Source organism: Simochromis diagramma, unplaced genomic scaffold (genome assembly GCF_900408965.1).
Source record: "Simochromis diagramma unplaced genomic scaffold, fSimDia1.1 OVJJ01000402.1, whole genome shotgun sequence".
NCBI classification, from domain to species: Eukaryota; Metazoa; Chordata; class Actinopteri; order Cichliformes; family Cichlidae; genus Simochromis; species Simochromis diagramma.
Window position 1 is genome coordinate 5,073,278 of NW_024386972.1, and position 22,510 is coordinate 5,095,787.

General features: G+C 39.6%; 1 protein-coding gene and 1 long non-coding RNA gene across 5 annotated transcripts in view; one reads left to right on the forward strand and one right to left on the reverse strand.

Annotated features, from left to right (window-relative positions):
* dock1 (dedicator of cytokinesis 1) overlaps positions 1-22,510 on the forward strand; it is a 191,077-nt gene that overhangs the window by 162,356 nt on the left and 6,211 nt on the right. For all 4 annotated transcript variants that reach the window (XM_040039076.1, XM_040039077.1, XM_040039078.1 and 1 more), the window contains 8 exons: positions 4,351-4,492; positions 6,217-6,298; positions 8,238-8,322; positions 10,966-11,052; positions 12,436-12,612; positions 14,513-14,596; positions 19,880-20,017; positions 22,217-22,359. In XM_040039076.1, the coding sequence (XP_039895010.1) occupies positions 4,351-4,492; positions 6,217-6,298; positions 8,238-8,322; positions 10,966-11,052; positions 12,436-12,612; positions 14,513-14,596; positions 19,880-20,017; positions 22,217-22,359 (938 nt within the window). The remainder of the gene's footprint in view (positions 1-4,350; positions 4,493-6,216; positions 6,299-8,237; positions 8,323-10,965; positions 11,053-12,435; positions 12,613-14,512; positions 14,597-19,879; positions 20,018-22,216; positions 22,360-22,510) is intronic.
* LOC120738052 lies at positions 31-17,387 on the reverse strand. Its single transcript, XR_005696893.1, has 3 exons — positions 17,270-17,387; positions 16,472-16,477; positions 31-46 (listed from the first exon to the last, which is right to left on the reverse strand). It is a non-coding gene; the product is annotated as an uncharacterized LOC120738052 (long non-coding RNA).

Genomic DNA, 22,510 nt, shown 5'->3' on the forward strand with positions numbered 1-22,510 from the left:
TAACCAGAGATGGTATAAAAACCAACACTTAATTTACATTTGTATTCTTCCATCTTTTTAAAAAAAAAAAAAAAAAAAAAGATACAAAAGAGTTTACAAGCTGGTCATGGTTACTAGTCCACTGTCGTTAATTTTTTTTTACTTGTTAAACATCAAAAAGCCAAAGATTTATGACATTTTAAATGTTGTTATGGCGTTGACATTGTTCTCTTATAAGGGCCCATTCTGAAATACTTAATAGTTATATTAAAGGATTTCTGTGTAGGTATATTGGAAATTTGATGAGGTTTACTAATGCATAAATACAGTTATAGAAGAAGGCTTTCTGTATTGTTTGGCAAGATAGCTTCAAAATTATATCCCAATATGGAAATGAGCAATAATGATTTTTATGTCAATATAGAAAAGAATACTGATCAAAAATAGATGAGTGCACCTTGCAGGCGAGAGCATTTATTAGTGCACACAAAATAAATGCAATTTTCCATCCATCTTTCCCAATGAGCTACTGTCACCGATGACAGACTGCCTAATTTGAATTGTGAATCTAATACCATAAGGTGCCAGCAGCAGAAGCATTATAGTGCAAAAGCAGGGACATAGTATTTTGTACCCAGAATGTTGTATTTTGTTAAGGTTCAAATATTGAGGAAGGAGAGTACAAACAACCATGGTCCAGAAGAGCTTGGTCAAACAATTGATTTTAATGAAATACACGCGTGGGGGGACCAGCTCCGTTCGCAGACAGGGCTGATCTCCGACTAATCAAAACATAAACAGATATTTTATACCATCAGGGTTTGAATTTAATGACGCCCCCTCATGCGTCATCAGATACAATATATGCATACGTCAATTCAAACCCACAATGACTTTTAACACAGTTTGAAAAGGAACATTGTCTCTATCTTCATGGCAGATGTTTCCTGTCAACCCGCTTCTCCAAACCCGCAGTTACAAGTCAACATGATTAACCTCTCACCTATAAATGATTCTCTGTGTGTGTGTGTGTGTGTGTGTGTGTGTGTGTGTGTGTGTGTGTGTGTGTGTGTGTGTGTGTGTGTGTGTGTGTGTGTGTGTGTGTGTGTGTGTCGTCCTTAAATGCTCTCTCATCTCACCCGTTGCACTTCTGACTTTTCACCAGAACAGAGGCTCATCTTTACATGTAATCCTCAGAATAACCTGCACTTAGACTGCTTTCGGTTTCAGTTCTGCAAAAGGCACACTCTGCAAACCTGCAATTTCCTGTCAGCCTGTGGCTTAGTCTTTCTGAAAGACACACACTGTTTAAACATCTGAATGCAATATCAATGCTGTAGATTATATTATTAATCTGGACAATAGCAGTAAAATAATTTCCCTGATCTCCACAATTTTGGGTCAACTTTTTTAACCGTTTCCTTTGGGAACCCTGGGCAAGATACTAACCATGAGTTACTCTCCATTGGATCCATCGGAGTGTGATTGTTAGCCAGAAAGCACTTAAGCATAGAAAAATGTGATTGTACGAATAGGTGTCAATAGGTGAATAAGACGTGTTGTGTAAAGCGCTTTGAGTGTTCACGTAGAGTACAAAACTCTCGAATGGAGCGCAGCTAGCAAGGCTTGTTTACTCTTGGGTCATACACCACCAGCTGTTTGTATTCCTTCTTCCCCACTTAATAGCCTGGTTGCGGTAAAAGCAAAGCGGTAAAACAAGTTTGTTGTTTCCACCTTCCGGCAGCAACACTTTTTTGGATATATTTGGCAGAGTTGGATGTTGTTGAAGGAGCTCCTTTGTTAGGTATTAAATTGTCATCAGCAGCTAAGACTGCTTTCACTCTCAGACATGCCTGGGCTTGTCTCATTGTAGTTCTGGACAGGGAACACAAACATATGGTGTTGCTATATGAATGATGATATGACACTTTGTCATGTGATAATTTATACTGGTGTTAATGTTGGACAATATGATAAGGAGGACCCCAAATTATCAGTCACGCCTTGTATTGCTTTTTGTTGCAGCACTGCAGTGTCCTCAGGGGGAAAAAAAAAAATTTCCTCGATGAAGACTTTTCGTAACCTCCCTCCCACATACTAATTGATTTTATGCAAGAGTACATAATTCAACTGCTTATGATTTATTAGTTGTTAATATAGTTAGTAACTAAGGTGCTAGCGGTAAAAGGCTACAGATAACATTTTAAAACATCAGACTCGATTAGGTCATTGACTCCAGTTGCTGTGTGCTACAAAAGAATATCAGAGTGGTTTTAGATTGTTTTCATCAATAGGTCTATATTGTATAAATGGTTATATTATTGTACAAAAAGATCAAGACCAGAATATTTAACCAAAGTTGTCTTTTTAACCTTGAAAATTACTTTTCCAAAAAGCTTTGTATCATTTCTTTTTTGTTGTTATATTTATTTTCTATATAAAAAAAAACTTACGGAGCAGTTTCAGCTTTCAAATCCTTAGTATTTCCTCTAACCATTGTTTCCCTCTCTTATTTATTCCTTTCTCCTTTCTCTTCCCATCAGTCCTAAACTTTACTTAATCCCCGTATTGAGTTTCCTGTGACAGCTCAGCTTATAGAGTGGTTGAGGGTGTGAGAGTTGGTTTGAAATATGTATCCTAAGACTCCACATTCGGAGACACTCTGATATGAGCTGTCATGTTCTATCAGTCAAAATGTTCTTCAGACAGACTTCTGAGCACATTCAAGCAGCTGAAGGCACGTTCATGGCTCATGCATTTCTAGGAGCATTCCGTGCACTCTTCTCTTATAATTTATTTTTGTTTTGGATTAAAACAAGATGACCTTTTCATCAGTTTATATGCCAATCTATGTAGTAGATTCAAAGGAAGTATCCATCCATTTCCGTTGGCTTTTCTTTGTAAAGAGGGGTATGACATAAAGACCTTAAGACCTCAAATCCTGACAACATGAATTTTATTTAAAGTCCATGGCATTAAGTTATGTGACCTGTTGCTGTTTTGTCACTTGACCGTCGGAAATTGCTTTTTACCCACTAGCCAGAAAGAAAAGACCATTTTAGTATGACTCATTATCTCACTGAAAGTGGTTTTCTTTTCCAGAACTAGCCAGTGTGGGGTTGAGGGTAATGAAAAGGAGAATTATGACATTGAGATAACTGTTCACACGACCTGAATGCTCAACGAGCATAATGCGAATCTGCTGTCTTCTTATGAATAAGAAAACAATATGCAGTGCTGGAGAAAGACTAGCTGTCTTCGTTCAGATTTTAATTTGTCTTAGAGAAATGCAGACTCGTGACAAATTAAAGTACAAAAAAAAAACAACAACTTGGATTGTCTTTGTAAAGTTTTTGTGCCCGAGGTGTTTATCATCCCTGCAATTCATCTCACTAATAAATGAAAAGTGCCTATGTATCACTGTGTGTATTCTTTGGCTTTTATGGATAGTCATTCACGAGGTTCGCTAATTTTTATTGTTCTTGAAGCCTAAGTAAGGGCAGTGTCAAGTTTTAAATTTTTGCTTTCTGCAGCATTCTGCTCAGAGGGGTTGCACATGCACAGTGAAACTGAGAGGATAAGGAAGAAACTAACGTGACAATTGAGACTCTCACGCAAGTCTGAAACAGAAATGTGCTCTGCCGTCTGTGCATGAGAACAGATAGCACACATGTAGCTCTTGTGCCATGGCTTATGGGAGAGAAATTACTAGACTTATATTCCTATGTGTAACCCTTACTTGTAAACTGTCTGTCGTCTAATTTCCTTATTATGCTTATAAACTAAGTCATATTCAGCCTCATAACCAGTGCACCACGTCATGGTTTCCAGAAGACACTTAACTGCTGTAATGCAAAGATGACATGTCATGTTACTGCACTAATATCTGACGGGAAAATTCTCTGTGTCTGCCTTCAAAAACATTACAATGTTTCAACCACATTAGAGGTTATTGTTAGAAAGAGCCCACAGCAAAATGCTAGTGGCCATTTGTATGTCAGTTGGGTTAAACAGAAATACTCCTCAAGCAAGCCAACTCTGATCTTGGCTAGGATTCACTTAACCGAATCACTGAATCGGTTCCGAGAACTTTCTGTCACGTGCATTTCCAAATGTTTAAAATGGAGATTATGATGATGCATTTGAACCCAGCGACGGTACCAGCCAAAGTAGATTTGCAAATCAAAGTGCTTTTCTCATTTCGTCATGGTCTTGCATGCTCTTTGTGTACTATTAGTGTGTGTACTTTAAATATATATTCATATTCATAAAGTAGTGTACCCTCATGCATATATATTGCAAATGTAAATTCGAATTATGCATTCATGAAGATGTTTTTACGATCTTAGTGTCTTCTTCTGTGTCCTTCAGAACAAAATGTTCATTTACCGCGGGAAGGAGTATGAGCGGCGAGAAGACTTCGAGGCACGTCTCCTGACACAGTTTCCCAATGCAGAGAAGATGAAGACAACGACACCACCCAGCGAAGACACAAAGTCTTCCTCTGGACAGTGTATCCTTAGCACATTTACTAAGCAAATCTTTATTTTACTTTTTTTTTTTTTTTTTAACTTTAAGGGGTAATTTTCAAAAGGTTGTTTTTCATTTTTTTTAGTGCAGCCACCATATTAAATTATATCAGTGCACAGAATAAGAGTATATAATTTTTATTTTCCACAGAATGGCTACATACTTGCACAGGAAGAGGTTTCTTAGCTTTTAAGCAAAGTGAAGCATGGACATTCTGGCAGTTCATGACGTCACCCCATTTAAAGTGAATGACAAATTGGACTGAATCATGATGCAATTACAGTCATGTGAAAAGTAACGTTTTCATATGACTTTATGCAGTACAAGTACACGCTTACTGCTTCCATTTAAATTAAATGGCTGGGCAGGTGCTGTTAATCAAACATATGTGGTGTGAGTGATCAACTTTGTAAAAGCAGAAGTTTGTGCAGTTTCCTGGTCTGGAGCATTCAGGTCTATTTTAGCACAATGCTGCAATTTTCCGAAGACTGGATGTCTCCGCAAATTCACCCCAAGATCAGACTCTGCAGTGCACGGAAAAAGATTGAAAAATCCCAAGAACTACATCTCAGACACTACAAGCCTCAGTTAGGATGTTAAATGTTAAAGTTCATGAAAGTATAATTAGAAAAAGACTGAACAAATGTGTCTTGTTTGGAATTGTTGCCAGAGGAAAACCTTTAGTCTTTCATGCAGCATGGCTTAGGTTTGCAAAGTTGCATTTGCACAAAACTTGTGGAACAATGTCCTTTGGACAAGACCAGATTAGAGGTGTTCACCTATAATGCACAGCACCACATTTGGGAACAACCAAACACCTTGCAGTCTCTTAGTTGAACTCGTTAAAGGGTTCGAGAGTCAAATATCAGGCCACCTGTCCAACAGCTAACGATTGGCCAAAATTAGGTCATATCCCAAGCACAGCAGCAAATCTATGAAAAAGAAAAGAATTGTGTTGTTGCAGTGGCCCAACCGAAGTCCAGGCTTAAATAGATTGAAATGTTGAGGCAGGATCTTAAGAGAGCTGTGCACAATGCAATCCCCACAAACCTCAATAAGCCTAAGTAATGTTGTAAAGAAGAGTGGGACAAAATTCCACAACGGTCTGAGAGGCTGATGAGGTCAATACTTGAAGAAAACACTTCAAGTCCAGAAAAAAAAAAAATTTTATGAAAAAAAATGTTATTGCTTTTAAAGGTGCTTTGGGTGTACTTGGCTTTTCACAGGGCTGCAGCGAAAACTGCTCTGAAAACTATCTTTTTCAGATGGCTGTATAGGTCAGTCCAGAAGGTTAATAATATTACTGTCATTACTATGTCATCTTGTTTTTTTCCAGTAGCAATACATTACAACAAATTGTCAAGCACAGTCAGCAGTTGCGACAGATTAGCTGACCTCAGTGCCAGATGAAAGCTCGGGGCATGTTGTTTAAACTGCATTAGCCTGCATACAGTTATAAGATGCTTTGTAAATCCACCTCCACCCCAGCTTCTCCATTTCGTATCATTTCTGACTTGATATACAGCATAGCGATTGCCATTGATGTATGCTGTGTTCTGTGAGGGCGTCCTAGAACAGAGCTAGACTGCAAAATGTAAATTACTGCAGTATTAACTATAAGGTTGAATCGCCACCAGCTTCTGAGTAACTTCTCTTCAGTGATGTGTGTACAACAGTTTCATTTATTCCTTGATGTTTCTGCTTAAGACATCCAGTGTTTTACCGTGAAGCCCATTCTCGACCTGCCTGCCAAGTTTCAAAACAAGTCTGTCTCTGAGCAAATACTCAGGTAATAACAAAGTCCCTGCTCTTCACTTCTTCACAGTTACAGTGGATAACTCAGAGTCACATAAGATTAATTTCAATCTGGCAAAGCCAAGTTTACTTGCCCCCAGTCATTCAAACGGGTCAGCGAGCTTGTGGTGACACACGAGTCCAAATGCATTCGCATTTTCGTGTGGCGTTCTGACTTATGCTGTGGAGAAAGGCGATTAAATCTTGATTTAAATGTGGGTCTCTGTAGAACAAACAGCGCTTGACCTTCTTGTCGTTCTAGTGGTTATTAACTTTCAGCAGTCATCTGCTGTTATCAACTGTGCCAAGTACAACATTGTTCCTCTGACATCATTAATACCATTGTGTGGCGCGTCAGGGCCACAGCAAACATTGGGCCCTCATGCTCCCCTTTGTACACATTCTGTACGCCAGCCATGTGCTGCATCGCTCAGCTGTGCAAATTCACTTAGGTATGCCATCCAACGCATCAATGGGCATAATTAAAAGAAGACATTTACACGGGAAAGCCTTTAGGCAAATATACCTGCGCAGTGATCTTATCAGAAGCCCAGTCAAGGCACTGGTCACATTCCCCTGCATTGATCTTTTCAGCACGCTGTTGTCTTGCTCGCTAAGTGTATCTGATCAGAATATGTAACTTTGTTAAATGGCCTAGATTAGACAGCCGTGTTTAGAGACTGACAGAGGATTGCTCCATATAAACTTTCTATGATGCGTTTTCAGCCAAGTCTATAACTTCTTCAACTCTCGCAGTGCTGTTCTCTCTGTCCCCCTCTCTCCATTTTCTCTCATTTATTCCCTCATTCAGTGAAAAGATCAGTGGTGCATAGCAATGAGACTGAGCTGTTTGAGCCACAGGGTCACAGCAGCAGGCAAAGCATACCCCAATCTGACCTTGCTTTGCCAGACTATGCTACTCCATCAATTCTAGCCCACCAGCTAAAGACATGTAAAAGGCGTAATTGGGGTAACGCGGCTGATTTTAAACTGCTTTAATAATCTGTTTATTAAAGCAGAAGTTCAGAGGCTTCATTTTTTAAGTGAATGCTGAACTTTTTCAGCTAACTTGGGAATATGTCTTATGTTCATTAAACAGTGTGCTGCCCTTTGCGAGTAAGCACAGACGGGAACATCTGGTCCTCGGTGTAACATAAAAGGCTCAAATGTTGGGGCACCTGAGTCCAGCTTTTCTGTGTAGTCACAAATGGGTTTTTTGTTTTTTTGTGGTCTGTTCATCAAAAAGATTATCGGTCCTTCACAGAAAAAGTTCAAGCATCCCATCTGCACACATTGATCGCGATTTCTTTAATCATTATAGGGTTGTGGCTCTGGATTGGCACTGATTCAGTTCATATTTTCTTTATAATTATTTGCTAATAAAGCCAGTTCGCACGCTTCGAACCATATGGTGTGGTTTTGGAAATGGGAAATGCAATATGGTGTACTAATTTTCCTAGGAGACTGTGATTATGTCTCTTTATGGCAATAAGTGAGACAGATGAAGGTGGGCCGAAGAAAGCAAGTAATGAGCCTGTGTAAGGGAAGCCATGTATCCACAGCCACTATGTAACACCATCATTTTCCTGCTGTGAAAAGTCTGTTAACCTGATTTGGCAAATTTCCTCCCTGTTAGTCATGTGCCCCTGTCAGGTGTGCTGCAGCTTATCTGCATGTCTGACATCTCAGGCTAACTTTAGGGCCTCCCAGTTATGTGTGGGAGCCGAAAATGAATTTATTTCCCACAATGAGGCCATATCTCGGATAGTTAGTCAAAAGCCAAATGCAAATCACAATAATTCCTGTCACAGCTGCCCTGGGAGGCGGTTTGTCCTGTGTTTGACCTGAAGTAAAGCAATCAACCTTTGAATCAAGCTGTGGATTGCCCATAACAGTTTTAATTTACTCAGGTACTGATTTTTCTCCCTCCCCAGCTTCTACACGGTAAATGAAGTCCATAAATTCCAGTATTCCAGGCCGGTGAGGAAGGGAGAGAAGGATCCCGACAATGAGTTTGCGGTAATTCCCGTCTTTTTCTGTTTGTTTGTTTACTGTTACTTAGTTTTTCCCCCATTTATATGGTTAACTTCAGACATAAAATTAACATAAAGACTGTGTTACTGGACTACAGTAGAACATGTGAGTCTACGTTTACAGGAGCGGTAGAAATGGTAGGTTTAAAAAAATGTGTACCAACCAGTAACTGTTAAAGAATTCCAGTTATACTGACAAAGAAAGAAAAATCTTTTTTCTTTGTCATTTACACACATTCAGAGATGAAACACAGGAAAAAATACAAGTAAATTTATGAAATAATTTCCCAGGAACAAATGACTCAGCTCCATTTGCAAGTTGCACACTTGCAAGATAATGTACTTAAGTAGGTTAAATTAGAGTAGGTAGATTAGTAGCCTCCGAACCCGATCAAAAAGCTTGTCAGTGTTTTATGCTGAGATGTGGCAAGTGGAGTCGAGCTGAAAATGGATTTTCATTTTTGCCTGTTCTCATCAGGTTGCTGTTGTGTCACGGCCACCACCTTGAAATTTACTAGCGTAGGACTGAGAAATCTTTCAAGTTTATGATGCACGTATACTTACGTAGATATTTTCAGCACAGAAAATCAATAGCACCGCAGAACATAGAGCTAATTTACATAGGCAGAAGAATTTACACCGCAGAGGAGGGATAGACGGAGGATTTTATTCATCTTTGAACACAGGAGAAGGTGGTGCCAACAAGAGCATCCAAACAAAATAAAATCGCTGACAGTGATCTATCTCCAGTTTAGTAAATGCAACTATTACTGTCAAGTCGTTTTTTAGTTTATCTAGTGAGTTATTCTTTGAGCGCACTTAATAACCAGGTAGCAATAACAAGGACGACAAATTAAAGCCAGTCACGCTTTCCTCTGTGTTTACTGTGGCGTCACTTCAGCAGAACAGGGTGATGAATTTCACTCATCTTAGACTTGCTTCTCTTGTCAGACTGATTGGACTTTCTCTGTCTTGACAGAGCGATTATGGATATCTATTGCCTGACATATTGTGTCTGTCACATCTATTATGCATGTCAATAAACACAAATCCTTGTCATTTGCAGATGCTCCTGAGTGAGTAGTAAGTAGATTTTAAAGACAACGCAGTCTCTAAATATTTAAATAGAAGTATTAGTTTTCTTTTCAGATGTGTTGGTTGTTAAAAAGAGGCTGGAAACTACATTTGGAGCAGACCTCACTTGCAGGTGATCCCTGCCATGCAAGTTCTTTTTCTCAATGTGTACTGTTATTTGAGATTATAAATATTTGATGCTTTAGAAGCTATCCAATTTCATATCATATCCCATATTACAACTCCAATAACAAAAAAGTTGGGCTGATGTGTTTGTAAATAAATAACAGAATGCAGTGATTTGCAAATCGCACAAGCCCAAACCCAAGAGGCGGAGCTTCTCAGAAGTAAAGATGGGGAGAGGTTCACCAATCTGCAAAAAAACAAACACATCTACACATTTTTGAAAAACAGAATAATGCCCGTCAATGTAAAAATTGTGAAAAATTGAAATATCTCATCATCTGTAGTACATAATATCATCAAAAGATAGAGGGAAAAAGTGGACAAATCTCTGGGACAAATGACAAGACTGAACATCACTATTGGATGTCTGATTTTCAAGCTCTCAGGTGCATTTAAAACAGGCACGATTCTCAGTTGAAACGCCTGCATTAGTGGTTTGCATTGGTGCTTTTGTAGACCACGGTCAGTGCAGAAAGGTAACTGCAAGTCTTTTTCAGGGACGGGCTTGCATATTTCAGTAAGACAATACTGCATCTGTTGCAATAGTATTGCTTTGTAGTGGAAAAGCCTTGAACCTTTGCCAGCTGAAGACATTTGGTGCATCATGAAAGGAAAATTACGACAGAGGAAACCCAGTACTGCTGAGCAGCTAGAATCCATATCGGACCGGAACATTCTTCTCCCAAAAATCCAGTATCTGATCTCCTCAGTTGGCCCTGTGCCTTTTTAAAAAATGTCTTACTGCCATCAAACACAAAATGAGTTTCTTTGTTTTTTCCTCAGCCATAAAAAGGTGGACAGTGGGGTGTTGTCATTGTCACCCGGTTGAATGTGCGGGCAGGCTCAACACCCGAGTTTGAGAATAATCTGAGAATAATGTGACGTAGGATTTTTAAATTGATACCATAGATTAGTCTACTTAAAATCTCAGAAAAGTTCAAATCCCAGTGACCTTGTTCTCAAGGTCAGGGGTGAATTTTCTGAAATTTCTTACCATCTACTAGGAGGGTGACTGGTAGCACTGACAGCATAAACATTTGATTTCTATGTTCTGTTGTGAATAAAATACAGATTTATGAAATGTGGAAATTATTGCATTTTGTTTTTATTCTAATGTTACATTTTACACATTGTCTCAACATTTTTGGAACTGCCCTTGAGCACTTGAGCAAATGAGCTCCGATCCAGACGGGGAGGCAGTAGAGCCGTCTTCCAACCAAATCCATTGCGTCACTAAAATCTCATCTATGCAACAACAGTCTTGTTTCATTGCGATATCTTGGCACAGCTGCAGCTTGATCTGTTTAAAGAGCCACATTATTTTGATTTGAACTGTGTTCCAATTTTGTGTCTGTCTTTGTGTCTGCAGAACATGTGGATTGAGAGAACCACGTACTCTACAGCGTACAAACTTCCTGGCATCCTGCGCTGGTTTGAAGTCAAGTCAGTCTCCACTGTGAGTATGAAGGGCCTGTGTGCCAAGCAAGGCTCCTAATCAGATGAGGATCTGCAGGCTTGCTTAAAGACAATCAATGTGATTTGTCCACTTAAGCAGTATAGACGCAGGGGTGCCACTCCCCGGGCTAACGACAGGGCACGTTCTCTCTCTGCCAGATGGCCCACATTGATTCACCAGGCACTCCTGTTTCTACTGAAAATTGCTACACAGCACAAATATAACTGGAGAACAGTTCAGGCTTTGCTCTCCTTTCACTTTTTGTACAATTACCTGGATTACAGTATTGAAAACCCTTCAGACAACAGCAGAGGACCTAAGTGTTGACTGAAGCTTTATCGAAATGTAATTACTTTATCAGTGATCTTTTAATATATATATATTTTTAAATGTTCATCCCCGAGTACGGGGAAAAAAGTGCACCGTATAAGTCATGAGCACAAGGGCAGATTATAGTGTCAATTAAGAGTCCAAACAGGCTTTTTTTTTTTTCATGTGTTTTTAGTTTGTCCCAAAACAAATGCACTACTTAGTGCGATTAGCCTTCCTTTACCTCCCAAACACCTGAGTCCATGTAGCAGAGTTTTACTCTCCATTGTCACACTAATTCGGAGCGGACACCTCTTCCTTCAGGCAGAGTTAGAATTTACTGTCAGGAGCAGCTTGCCCTCCAGATGAGCCAGGGAGAGGCAAGGTCCCTGAGGTCAGACTCTCTATTTAAAGCTTAATGACTGGGCTGAGATTCACCAGGCCTAATCCTTCCATCTGACAATTCTTTTTATCGAGCTGGCCTGAGACATACCGGAGCAGATTGGAGATTTGTCTCGCTTGTACAACATCTTTACTTTTTTGGCTTGGGTCTAATTCTGACATTTACTTAACAGTCCATGCATGTTTTCTCTAAACTCTTAATACAATGAAGTGATTTTTTTCATCCATCCAAGAGATGAGATTGCCCCTATGTGGAGTTAAATAGATTGTGTCAAAATTAGCTTTCACACCGTAGTGAAATGAATGACAACAGTTCCAAGTACTTCATTCATCTTTTCCTCTAAATTGCTAGTCTTTTTTTTTTTTTTGTTGGCATGGGATTTGAAGTTCTGATACACGAACACACTATCCATCTTCGTTTGACAGTTCCAGGTTCATATATGGGCACGGTGATCAAAAATTATTCATTGTTTCTGTTTGATTTATGTGTGTAGTTAAGCGATCCTCAGCCTATCTTCTTATAACCTTTCTGTAATTCGTAACACAAAATGTTTCGCTTTGATTGTTGTAATCGCAGGGATGAAAGCGGTGTACAGTATGTGTATTTGCACTGAAACAGGCGAATAAGCGCTGGGAATATCTGATATCACCTTTAACTTCTGTGCTACACAGGAGGAGATCAGTCCATTGGAAAATGCCATTGAAACAATGCAGCAGACCAATGAGAAGATCAGCAGCATGGTACAGAGGCATCTCAATGATCCCAACCTTCCCATCAACCCGCTCTCCATGCTGTTGAATGGGATTGTGGACCCAGCTGTCATGGGAGGTTTTACCAACTACGAGAAGGTAGACAAATGAAAATAGTTCTGGATGTGTCTAAATCATCTTAACTTTTATACATTCATGTCCAAATCTTTAATTTGAACGTTTCCACAATTCATGAAGCTTTATTTTATCTTGTTTTAAATGCCGTGAAGGTTTGTTAAACATAAAGCTAGAACCAGGAGACTCAAATCTATAGGGCCAGTGCACAACCTTAAGACTCGGTTTCTAGCCTTAGGTGTTGTAAAGTTGAAATAAATGATGCCCCTTTATCTCTCTGGGCAAGATTGGCAGGAGCCTACCACAGCAGACATGACTAAAGATGACCCTAAGATGACCTTGAGACTGTTCAATACACAGAAGCAGGGGCATGATATATAAAATTCATACACTGAGAGGCAAAGCACTTATTTTTTTCATTAGCCTACAGTTTTACACACCAGTGCTAGTCAGCACTGGTGAACAAGCTAAGCTAACAGTTTCCCCATTTTCCTTCTTTGTCGTAAGCTGAGCTAAGCATCCACTTCTCTAGCTTTGTAACTGCTTTGTAACTGCCATAAAGAATTCTAATAGACATGTCTTATCATCATCATCATCATCATCACAGAATCATCTCACACATTTTCCAAAAAAAACCAAAACATTTTCTGAAAACGAAACAAGAGGAATGCCTATGTTATTTATTGTTGCTTATAGTATATATTTTTGCATATAGCACACGTTAAGGATAAAAAGGTACTCCGTGTCTTTAAATTATCTCTAAGATCATCAAAGTATGTTTTAAACTCATTCAAATAAAAACACATTAATTTCCAGGTTATATTACATGATGTGAATTGGGTGTTATTATTAGAGTACCAAGTACCAAAACCCACTCATTTCCAGACCAGTGACTGACCAGTTAGCCTGATAAATATCTGATTAGTAACTGGTCTGTTTAGCATCACTCGCTGCCCCATGCTGGTCGTCTCCGAGTGCCGAGATAAACTACATGTGGGCCACCACAAAAACATTCATAACAACAAACTTAATCAGACACTTAAATCACCCTAACCCAGATGAGCACTGACATTTTTAAGAAGTCAGCAAAGGCCAAGTGGCTAAAGCTGTCCAGAGTTCAGAGCCAGCAACAAGCCAGCAGACTCAGTAAGAGCACAGCATTAATGCAGTTTAAGTGACTGAACATCCTGTAATTTGTTGCCTAAATTCTAAAGCTTAAACTTTTTTTTTCCTGATCTGAATTGAAAAATAAAAGTCGGAATCAGAAAATTGCAATTAGCGCATCTCTACTTCTTCCTACTTCTTATCATCGTATGCTTGCTGCAAATTCTTGAATCCCTATCACTATGATGGTTAATGTTTTATACCTTTTTATTTATATCATGTTCCTTGTAGGTCATCATAAATCCATTATTTTTTCCTTTTCCAAAAGCCCAACTCAGTCTTCACTGTATCCTGTTTTTCATCATTTTTCACGTGTAATCCAAATACTATAGTGGCTCATGTGGTCTTTTTTCTGTTTGTTTTTTAAACACAACTCTTTTACCCTTTTGATTATTTTAAAAAGCGATAGCCTATTGGGTTCTCTACCTGAAATAGAGTTATACCGGTCTTGAGGGTGCCTTCTGAGTCAGAGGAGAAGCAACGGGAATTCTTTGCCCTCAGGTCACTCCTTCGTCTCAGTGAAATAGTGCGAGCAGTGGATGAGAGATGGTTGTCTTGACTACATTTTTCACATCTTAACAGACCTTCCCAGTGCTTCACCCTTGTTTCATCTTTATTTCCTCCCAGTTTTCTTTTTATTTATATCGCAAACATCTTTACATTTTTACCTTTACCTAACTTTACTCCAGGTTTTCCTCCTTTCTATATAGTCATACTTACTCCAGTGTTTTTCTGTCTGCCATCTTTTTTTTTTCTCCAGGCCTTTTTCAATGACAAGTACATCCAGGAGCATCCGGAGGACCTTGAAAAGATAGAGAAACTAAAGGACCTCATTGCCTGGCAGGTAAGACCATAGCACTGAAGAGCCATGGGACACGTAGGTGAAAATGGCAAAGCATCATAAGGGTTCAGGATTCAGGGAACAGTGCTTTTGCCAGTTTGTTTGAAATTATTTACTTTGAACGATGTTACATTCTTTGCATTCTTTTTCCATAGCACAAGTAAAGAGCATAGGAAGACATGGCCGACAGGCAGTCAAAATGCTGAGTATGGATTAGATGGTGTGAAGGAGCTTGGGAGGCATGAAAATGTGCATTCATCCCACTCAGTCTTTTAACATCATTGGCACTGGTTTGCATTCATTTGCTTTGGGCAAGTCACTATGGTTAAAATTATTAGAGAAGTTTATTAATGGAATCAACACCAGAAATGTTCAAACCTTGCACCACCATCTACAGCCTTCCAGACATTACGCTGTGTGATTTTGAAATTTAAAGTAAAATTGCATTTATGTGTGACACTTCATTAAAGTGATTATACATAAAAAATAAAAAAAGAATCAGTGTGAAACTTACAGCTGAACATACATTATTGTTTGTGCAGTAGCAGTAGTTTTCAGTGCAGTAACTCTTGCAAACAGGGGAAATGTGAGCCTCTGTGAGCATCACTGCAACACTGAGCGAGATGCACATGCAGCAGGCAAGAAATGCACACGAGGACCGCTGGAAAGCAACATCCTGTTTAATAGAGTATAACTCTCTGGATCTGAACTGTGGGTTACTTTAATACTCAAGAAGTTGTGGTTTCCTGCCTTATGGTTCACCCAGGATCTGAACAGATACAAGAAAAGTCTGCTTCTTATTCTTCACTCCAAGGAAAGAGAAAGATCATTTAATTTCCTAAAGTTGTACCTCTCTCAGTTGTTTGTAAAATAGGTCGACTTTGTGCTCCGCATCTTTGGTGGAACTTCGCCGACTCTGAAAAGAAACGCTCTTTTGTTTTTGTTGTGCCTTTTGACTTTACACGGTTCAGTGATTCACACAGAAGAATGTATCTTGTATTCGTACCTCGCGTCTGACACTGATGATGCTGCTCACATAATTGTTTTGCTGTATAGCGAAGACTTTTTTTAAAAATACAATTTTCCATGTGTGCCTACTTTACTTAGACATACAAGTGGCGCGTACGTGGGGATCTGTAGGAAATCGCTGACTGAAGTAGAGGTTGACACAGCAGCGGCAGGTTACCTAAAAATAAGCATGTTGCTGCTTCATCACTCCTGGAACGTTGTGCATATCACAAAGACGTTATACATGACAGGGTTGGAGCAAGCAGCTGGATTTCATCTCTAAGACCTATCAGTTATTTTTATACTTATCATGAAGCAATGGCAGCAAGCAGTAATCTTGGTGTGATTACATTTGTGGCATAGGCTTTTATTTTTTAATTCCAGGGTACTACTCAGATAAGGAGCCATTTCAAAAAGTGTCCTTAAAATCATTGTTTCAAATTATTTCGAGGTTATTTGGTGTAATCATAATGCACACATGCCATAGAGGAAAGCCTGTGCCAAACATACCCACAACAAACTTTAGAGCGATCACTAAAGCAGATTTGAATTGGTGTCAGCTGTCTCTTTGCCAGAGACTGCAGGCTTGTTTATCTTGTGTTTTGAATCCATCTAAATGAGACAAATGAAGGCGAGCCGGCTCCAATGAGCAAACTAAACGGGTAGAAATGAGCCGTTGTGCACTGCTATCCTGAAATACCCATTGTCCTCATTTAGTAATTAGAGAGAAATGAGCAAGTGGAAATCAGGAAAATAGGTGTTGTAAAAAAACAACAACAACAACTCCCTGGCAAGTACGAAGTAGGGGTTTTTAGAAATGTTTATGTTTATAATTGGCTCTGGAAAGATGCCTAAATTAGTTCCTGAAACGCCTCACTTCTACATCGTTCAGTCTGTTTATGGGGAGCTAAACGATCAGGGGAATTTTCACCAGGGCATCAACATTGTATTCACAAGCATAAAAACATCATCTTTTAATGGCAGGCTTGTTTCCTAATAGGACCCTCTAACAGAAGCCTTTTTCTTTTGGTCGCTTCATCTCACATAAAGCGGAGTCTGCTTATTAGTCTGTCTGACTCGCCAAATGTTGCGTACGTCTCCAAGACCTGCGCGACCTTCACGAAAGGTCTTAATATGTCATCGCAGCTTTAATACCAAGCATCTCGAAGTCAGCGTGGCTGTCCTACCACCGCGGGGTGTGGCTCAGAAGTCTGTTTGTTGTGAATCAGAAAGGCAGTTGAATGACAGGGTTCAGTTAAGAACAGTAGGCTCTGTTTTTTTTGGGGGGGGTGTTTAAACCACAGTGCCATTTCATTTATAGCTGTCAGCTGATAATACTGGCATTTGCCTGTTTATAAATGGGGCTCTAGCGTGATTTCTAATCGCTGCAGCCCACTAAACGAAGTGCAGTGAGAAAGATTGATGTTTAGTTCAAAAATTCTTGTTTTTATGGAATTATGATGGCACAATATGTGAATTCGGGACACAAAAATAAAACCAGAACTTTTAATGGTTAAGCAGTCGTAATGAATGACTAAATGCAGTCTTGTTTGCTTCTTATTAAAAATAAACTGTTATAGGTTCATGATAGTCCTGGTTATTTTTGCAACCTTTAAAGCTTCTGACAAAAATTATCTTTTGTCATAAGGGGGTTAAAAAAGGACAGACGTGGCCACAATTGTCGTATTGTATCGCCTCTATGTAATTTTAGACACGCTTGTGTCTAGTTTCTGTGTTCACAGAACAGCAAAGTCATGCTGTTAGGCTTGAACTGTGCATGTTCTATTTAATAACCACTCATTTTCTTGTACTCGTGACTCCTTTGTGCTCAGTTCGTCTGACCTTCTCTGCAAGCAGTCTGTAGTTTTACACACTGCTGTGTTGGTTTAGATACACTCTTCCACTGTTTTTGCTACCGTCATTTATCAATATCGGGGCAGAAAACTCAAACTACCCACATGTCAGTATCCTTCGTGCCATTTTGATTGTCTTCTAATATATTAATGAATGCTATTTTCAAAGCTTGCATGAAAGGGGGCACTGTTAGTGACATGTTATTGTCACTGTGACTTATGATCAACAACAACACTCTTAGCTTTGCCTAGCCTCCCCAACTAGCATGTCATCTCTGACACCTCAGCTTTGCCTGTTTATCCCGTAAAATAACTCAAATGTACCTCTTCCATGAAGTAAACTAGTTTTTACACTTTGTATTGTCATGACTCTGTAAGATAATGTTTACCGTGGACTTGGTGTTGGCTTTTTATGAATGCAGAACCAAGTCCCCAGTTTCTAATAATGACATTCACCTTATCATCACGAGAGCTGATATCTCTTACTGATATGCCAAATTGTGAAACTGATAAACAGATATCTCTCTTAGACAGCCGGAGAGGATTAAAAGCATTTTTAAAAAAGTTAAGTTATGTAATTAGACTCGCAAGTTTGTGTGTGTTTGTGTGCGCATATACGCACGTGTGTGTGTTGACAACCTTGAGCCTAAGTGTCTTCCGCAATGAGCTTATCGCTGTGCAGCCACCAAGCAGAAATCTGTTGCCATGCCTCAACTCAGCCGCACTCAATCATCCAAAGGTCTATAAAAAGATGTGGGTATCCTGGGAGACGTGAATCTTGCCTCAGCTTTCACTCTCGCTGTGTTTTTTCATTGCTTTTTCATCTCACAACACTTCGTCCTTCAAAAACTCCTCTCCCCCCTCCTTTCTCTTAACCTTTTTCACCTTCTGCCTCTCTTTTCCTTCCCTTCGCCTTTTCATACCCAGACGCATCTTTTCCTTCTTCCGTGAGATCCCAGTGGTGATGATGCAGGTGCTCACTAACAGGGGGAATGCCTGCATGGTGTCTGTGGCCTCCATTTCATTTATGCTTTCGGGCCAAAGGTTTTGTGATTCTCATATCACAGGATGCTGTTTATTAGCACATCGTATCACATGCCTGAGAACATATAGCTAGGTGGCTAGTATCTTTTAACAGGTGTGTTTCTGCGCTGCTAATCTTCCTTTCTGACAGAAATTCTTATCTTGACATGGGTGTAAATAAAATATAAATGATTTGGGGAGTATTATGAAACATTGCATCACAAAAGTGCATTGGTGTTTTGGACAAGTTGATTGAAGTGGGCTCATGATATGATATGCCCTGGGAGGAAGTTTGTCCTCGGGGAATATAAAGAAGGGTAGGCTAGGGAAGGTCAGGTTAGGACACACACACAAACACTTTTCTTTATTATCCCACCTATCCAATATGTCTCACAGATTATTTCTTCCATTTGTTCAGGTGAATTTGTTTCATTGTCTGACTGGGATCAGTAAATGCAGATGTTGAAATTAAATCCCGTTTAATGCAGTTTTTTTTTTTTTTTAAGCTATTCATCAGAGGGGAATTACAAACACCTTTTTTCAGCTTTAACTGTATTTCTCGTTTATAGAGGTAACGCGGTAAAGTAATATTTTTACAGTTGCTATGGGAGAGAAGGGATCTGCTGTTAACACAGCTGACTATAACATCTTTGCTTTTTTTTTGCCAAAGATGGCATGAAACACCTCTGCAAAAAAACCCAGAAAACCCTTAACCTGTGATTTTAACCAGCAGAGAGGAAAATAACACTCAAATGGTCACTCTCCCAAGGGATGGTGCGTCCTCCTCTTACCAGATTTAGTCAGCAGAGCTGTGGCACTGGGGTTTCCTAATTACTAGTTTTCAGCAGTTTCAGTCTTCCCCCCTACTCTCGCTCACTGCCTGTCTTTCTCCCTTTTCCTCTACCTGAGCTGCTTCTGGTATGTGTTTAGATTTTGTTATTCACCAGCTTCCTACAGAGTGGGAGGCAGCAGTGTTCCTGAAAGGATGCATTATACTGTTTTTTGCAATCAGATATGGAGAAGAAAACATCCAACCAAACAAAGTAGATGCCTGTTTTCATTGCCATGTTTTAATTTATATGTTGCATTGATGTTGGTGGGGTCAGGAAGGCGGCGGTAGTGTCATGGCAACAGCTTTCTGTAACATGTTCCCGCTTCCACCTGGATAAGCTTGCAGTGCATATGCAAAATTACTGATGTACTTTTACTGCTGGTGCTGAATATGCACATCCAAGAGGGCAATGAGCCAAAGGACATGTGCATGAAATTAAGTTTATGAAGTTAATGACAGACGCTAATGCATTCCTCTGAAGGAAGAAGCAGCATGTAGCTGATCTCTCATCTCTGCAGTCCAGGGTGTGTTTGATGAAGTTGTCTCACGCTGCTGTTTTTCTTCCACCAGATTCCGCATCTCGCTGAAGGTGTTCGGATCCATGGAGAGAAGGTCACAGAGGCACTGAGGCCTTTTCATGACCGCATGGAGGCGTGCTTTAAGCAACTGCGGGAGAAGGTGGAGAAACAGTATGGGGTAAAGTCTCTGGTAAGAGCTTTTTCCTGTACTAGAGCTTCTTCTTTTTTTTCTTTCTTTTCTTTAAACACAGACAGTGCTTTGTAGCTCAGTGTGCTAATTTTAACAGGGACTAATGGGATCTGCAGTTCTTTCTGGTGCTTGGCTAAAGATTTCTGTGAGATGGATTTTCTGAAATATTTTAACATATATTTTAACATATATAATATTATTTGTTATTGTTACATCTCTCATACATACATTATGTAGGATGTTGATCTTCCTTTTTCTGTGGTCAGATTGTAGTTTGTACATTTATTCATGTCTTTAATATTCAAAAGGTAGCACTAATGAAATTACATGTTCTTTCTTTAGTATTTTGTTAGGTTTGTGTCATTAGAATATACCTAATTACGGGTGTATTCCCAGAAAATTTAAAGGCTTTCTTGACCCGGATTAAAGTTGCAAAGAAACGATGTCCATCTTCGAATGACGCTTTCATTTTCATTCAAATTCCACCCTGTCTCACAGAGCTGTGTTGGCAAAACATGTCCATAGACACATAAACGCCTTTCAGAGTGCTCAAAACCATCTTTGTGGAAAGCAGACAAGATGTTTGCATATAATTTTTTCATAATGACACAAAAACGAGGTGCAAACAATTAACTTTTTTGGTTTGTCATTAAAACAGATACAGGTGTAGGTTGCACACAAACATGGCAACTGAGAAGGACTGTCTCTTGTTAGGACTTACAGGATTTTCCTGTGTCATAAAGTGCTTCCAAACTTTTATAATCTGGCGTCTGAACCAGAAAATAGAGCGAAACAATTCGGTGAGATTTCTAAGTCGAGATGCTCGGGCTGACGTGATAAAAATGGCAAATTCACAGTTTAGTTTGCTGTTGTATGTCACGTGTGTTTTTCTTTTTGCTCAAGTCAGCTGTGAAGTTAGTGTGTGTGTGCGCGCGCATGGTGGGGTAGCCTCCATCTCTCTCCTCTTTTACAGATTTAATTGCTGCTTGACCAAGCTTTTCACTCAATCTTGCCTGAGGTGACGGGGCACCTGCCCATTTTTAAAGTAAGAGGGTGGTGACCTTTCAAACAAGAGAAAAGCTATCTCTTTCCAGGGTGTGATAATGAGGTTACCCTATCAGGTGTGTGATGGCCCCTTTCTTTGGCTGAAAAGACTCTTTAAATGCAAAAGGTTCCTTTGTTAGAGCTGCTGTTGCGAGATTTTTCTTTTGTCAGATTTCAGCAGAAATTAATAGTCCTACAAGATTCCTTCTTTTTCTTTTTACCGCTAACCTTGTATGTTCAGATAAGCGGCTCTGTTACGAGCGCTGTACTGGACATCGGTTTAGGATAAAACTGCAAAAGACCTTCAGCTTTACAGTTTTCCTGTCACAAGCCAGCTATATATTGTGGGCGGTTTTATTGGCAGCTGGAGTGTTTTTAATGCTGTGTAAAAAAATTATCACCTTTCTTCCTGGTATGGAGGTGCTGACCATTCGAGTGACTGCAAAATGGTCGAGCTGGCAGTGATTATACAAAAGTATAATCACTGCCAGCTAGTGAAAGAGTGACAAATTAAAGGGGAAAGCCAACATAAAGTGTCTAAATGAAGTGTTGTGCCACCATGTGTCAGCAAAAGGCCTTCTGTGTGCCTCAGGCGTTGATTTCACAATTCTTTGCTGCAGTGATTGAAGCCATTTTTCCCCTCATTTGATGTTATGATGAGCACCACCTGACATCAAAGTCCAAAATCTCTCCCTAGGTGTTAATTTAGGTTGAAATCTAGTGACTATGAAGAAGATTCCTGTCATTTTCTTGCTTAGTATTGATTTGCAGTGACCCTTCCATCTAATGGGAGAAGTGCATCTAACCCACCCACTCATAGCTTAAAATTGCCACTGGGTCTAGTGTAGGCCTTCTCCTGCTCACTTAGATCATTTCCACTTGTAGTTTTGATGGAAAAAAATGTGATTCAGGAGCCCCCATGCAGGATTTTTATATATACCACAGAGGATGATTTCATGGTAATTGCTCCTCTGTACCATGCCATATATTTGTTCTTTCTCTACTCTTTTAATCTGGGATTTCCTGTAATTTGTCACCCACTGCTACCTTATTCACCGAGCACTTTCTAAGTAACTACAAAGCAATCAGTAACATTTAAACTAAATAATTTTCTGTTTTTTTTATTTGTTTGTTTGTTTTCTTCTCTGCTGCCAGCCTCCAGCAGATGAACGGCGGGGACCTCGTCCTCCCTCCATGGTGAGGTCCTTCACCATGCCCTCCTCCCAAAGGCCACTGTCAGTAGCTTCAGTCACCTCCATCTCCTCTGACAACGCACCCTCCAGGCCCGGCTCAGATGGGTAACACCATGCTTCACTATTCTTTGGGGCATAAATTATGTCATCTCTAGCATTTGTTCTGTTTTTTTGTTCTTGCAGGAATCAATGTTGTTTTTTTGGGGGGGAGAAAAATCGTGTCATTTATACACAGAGGTGCCACTTTGATTCCTTA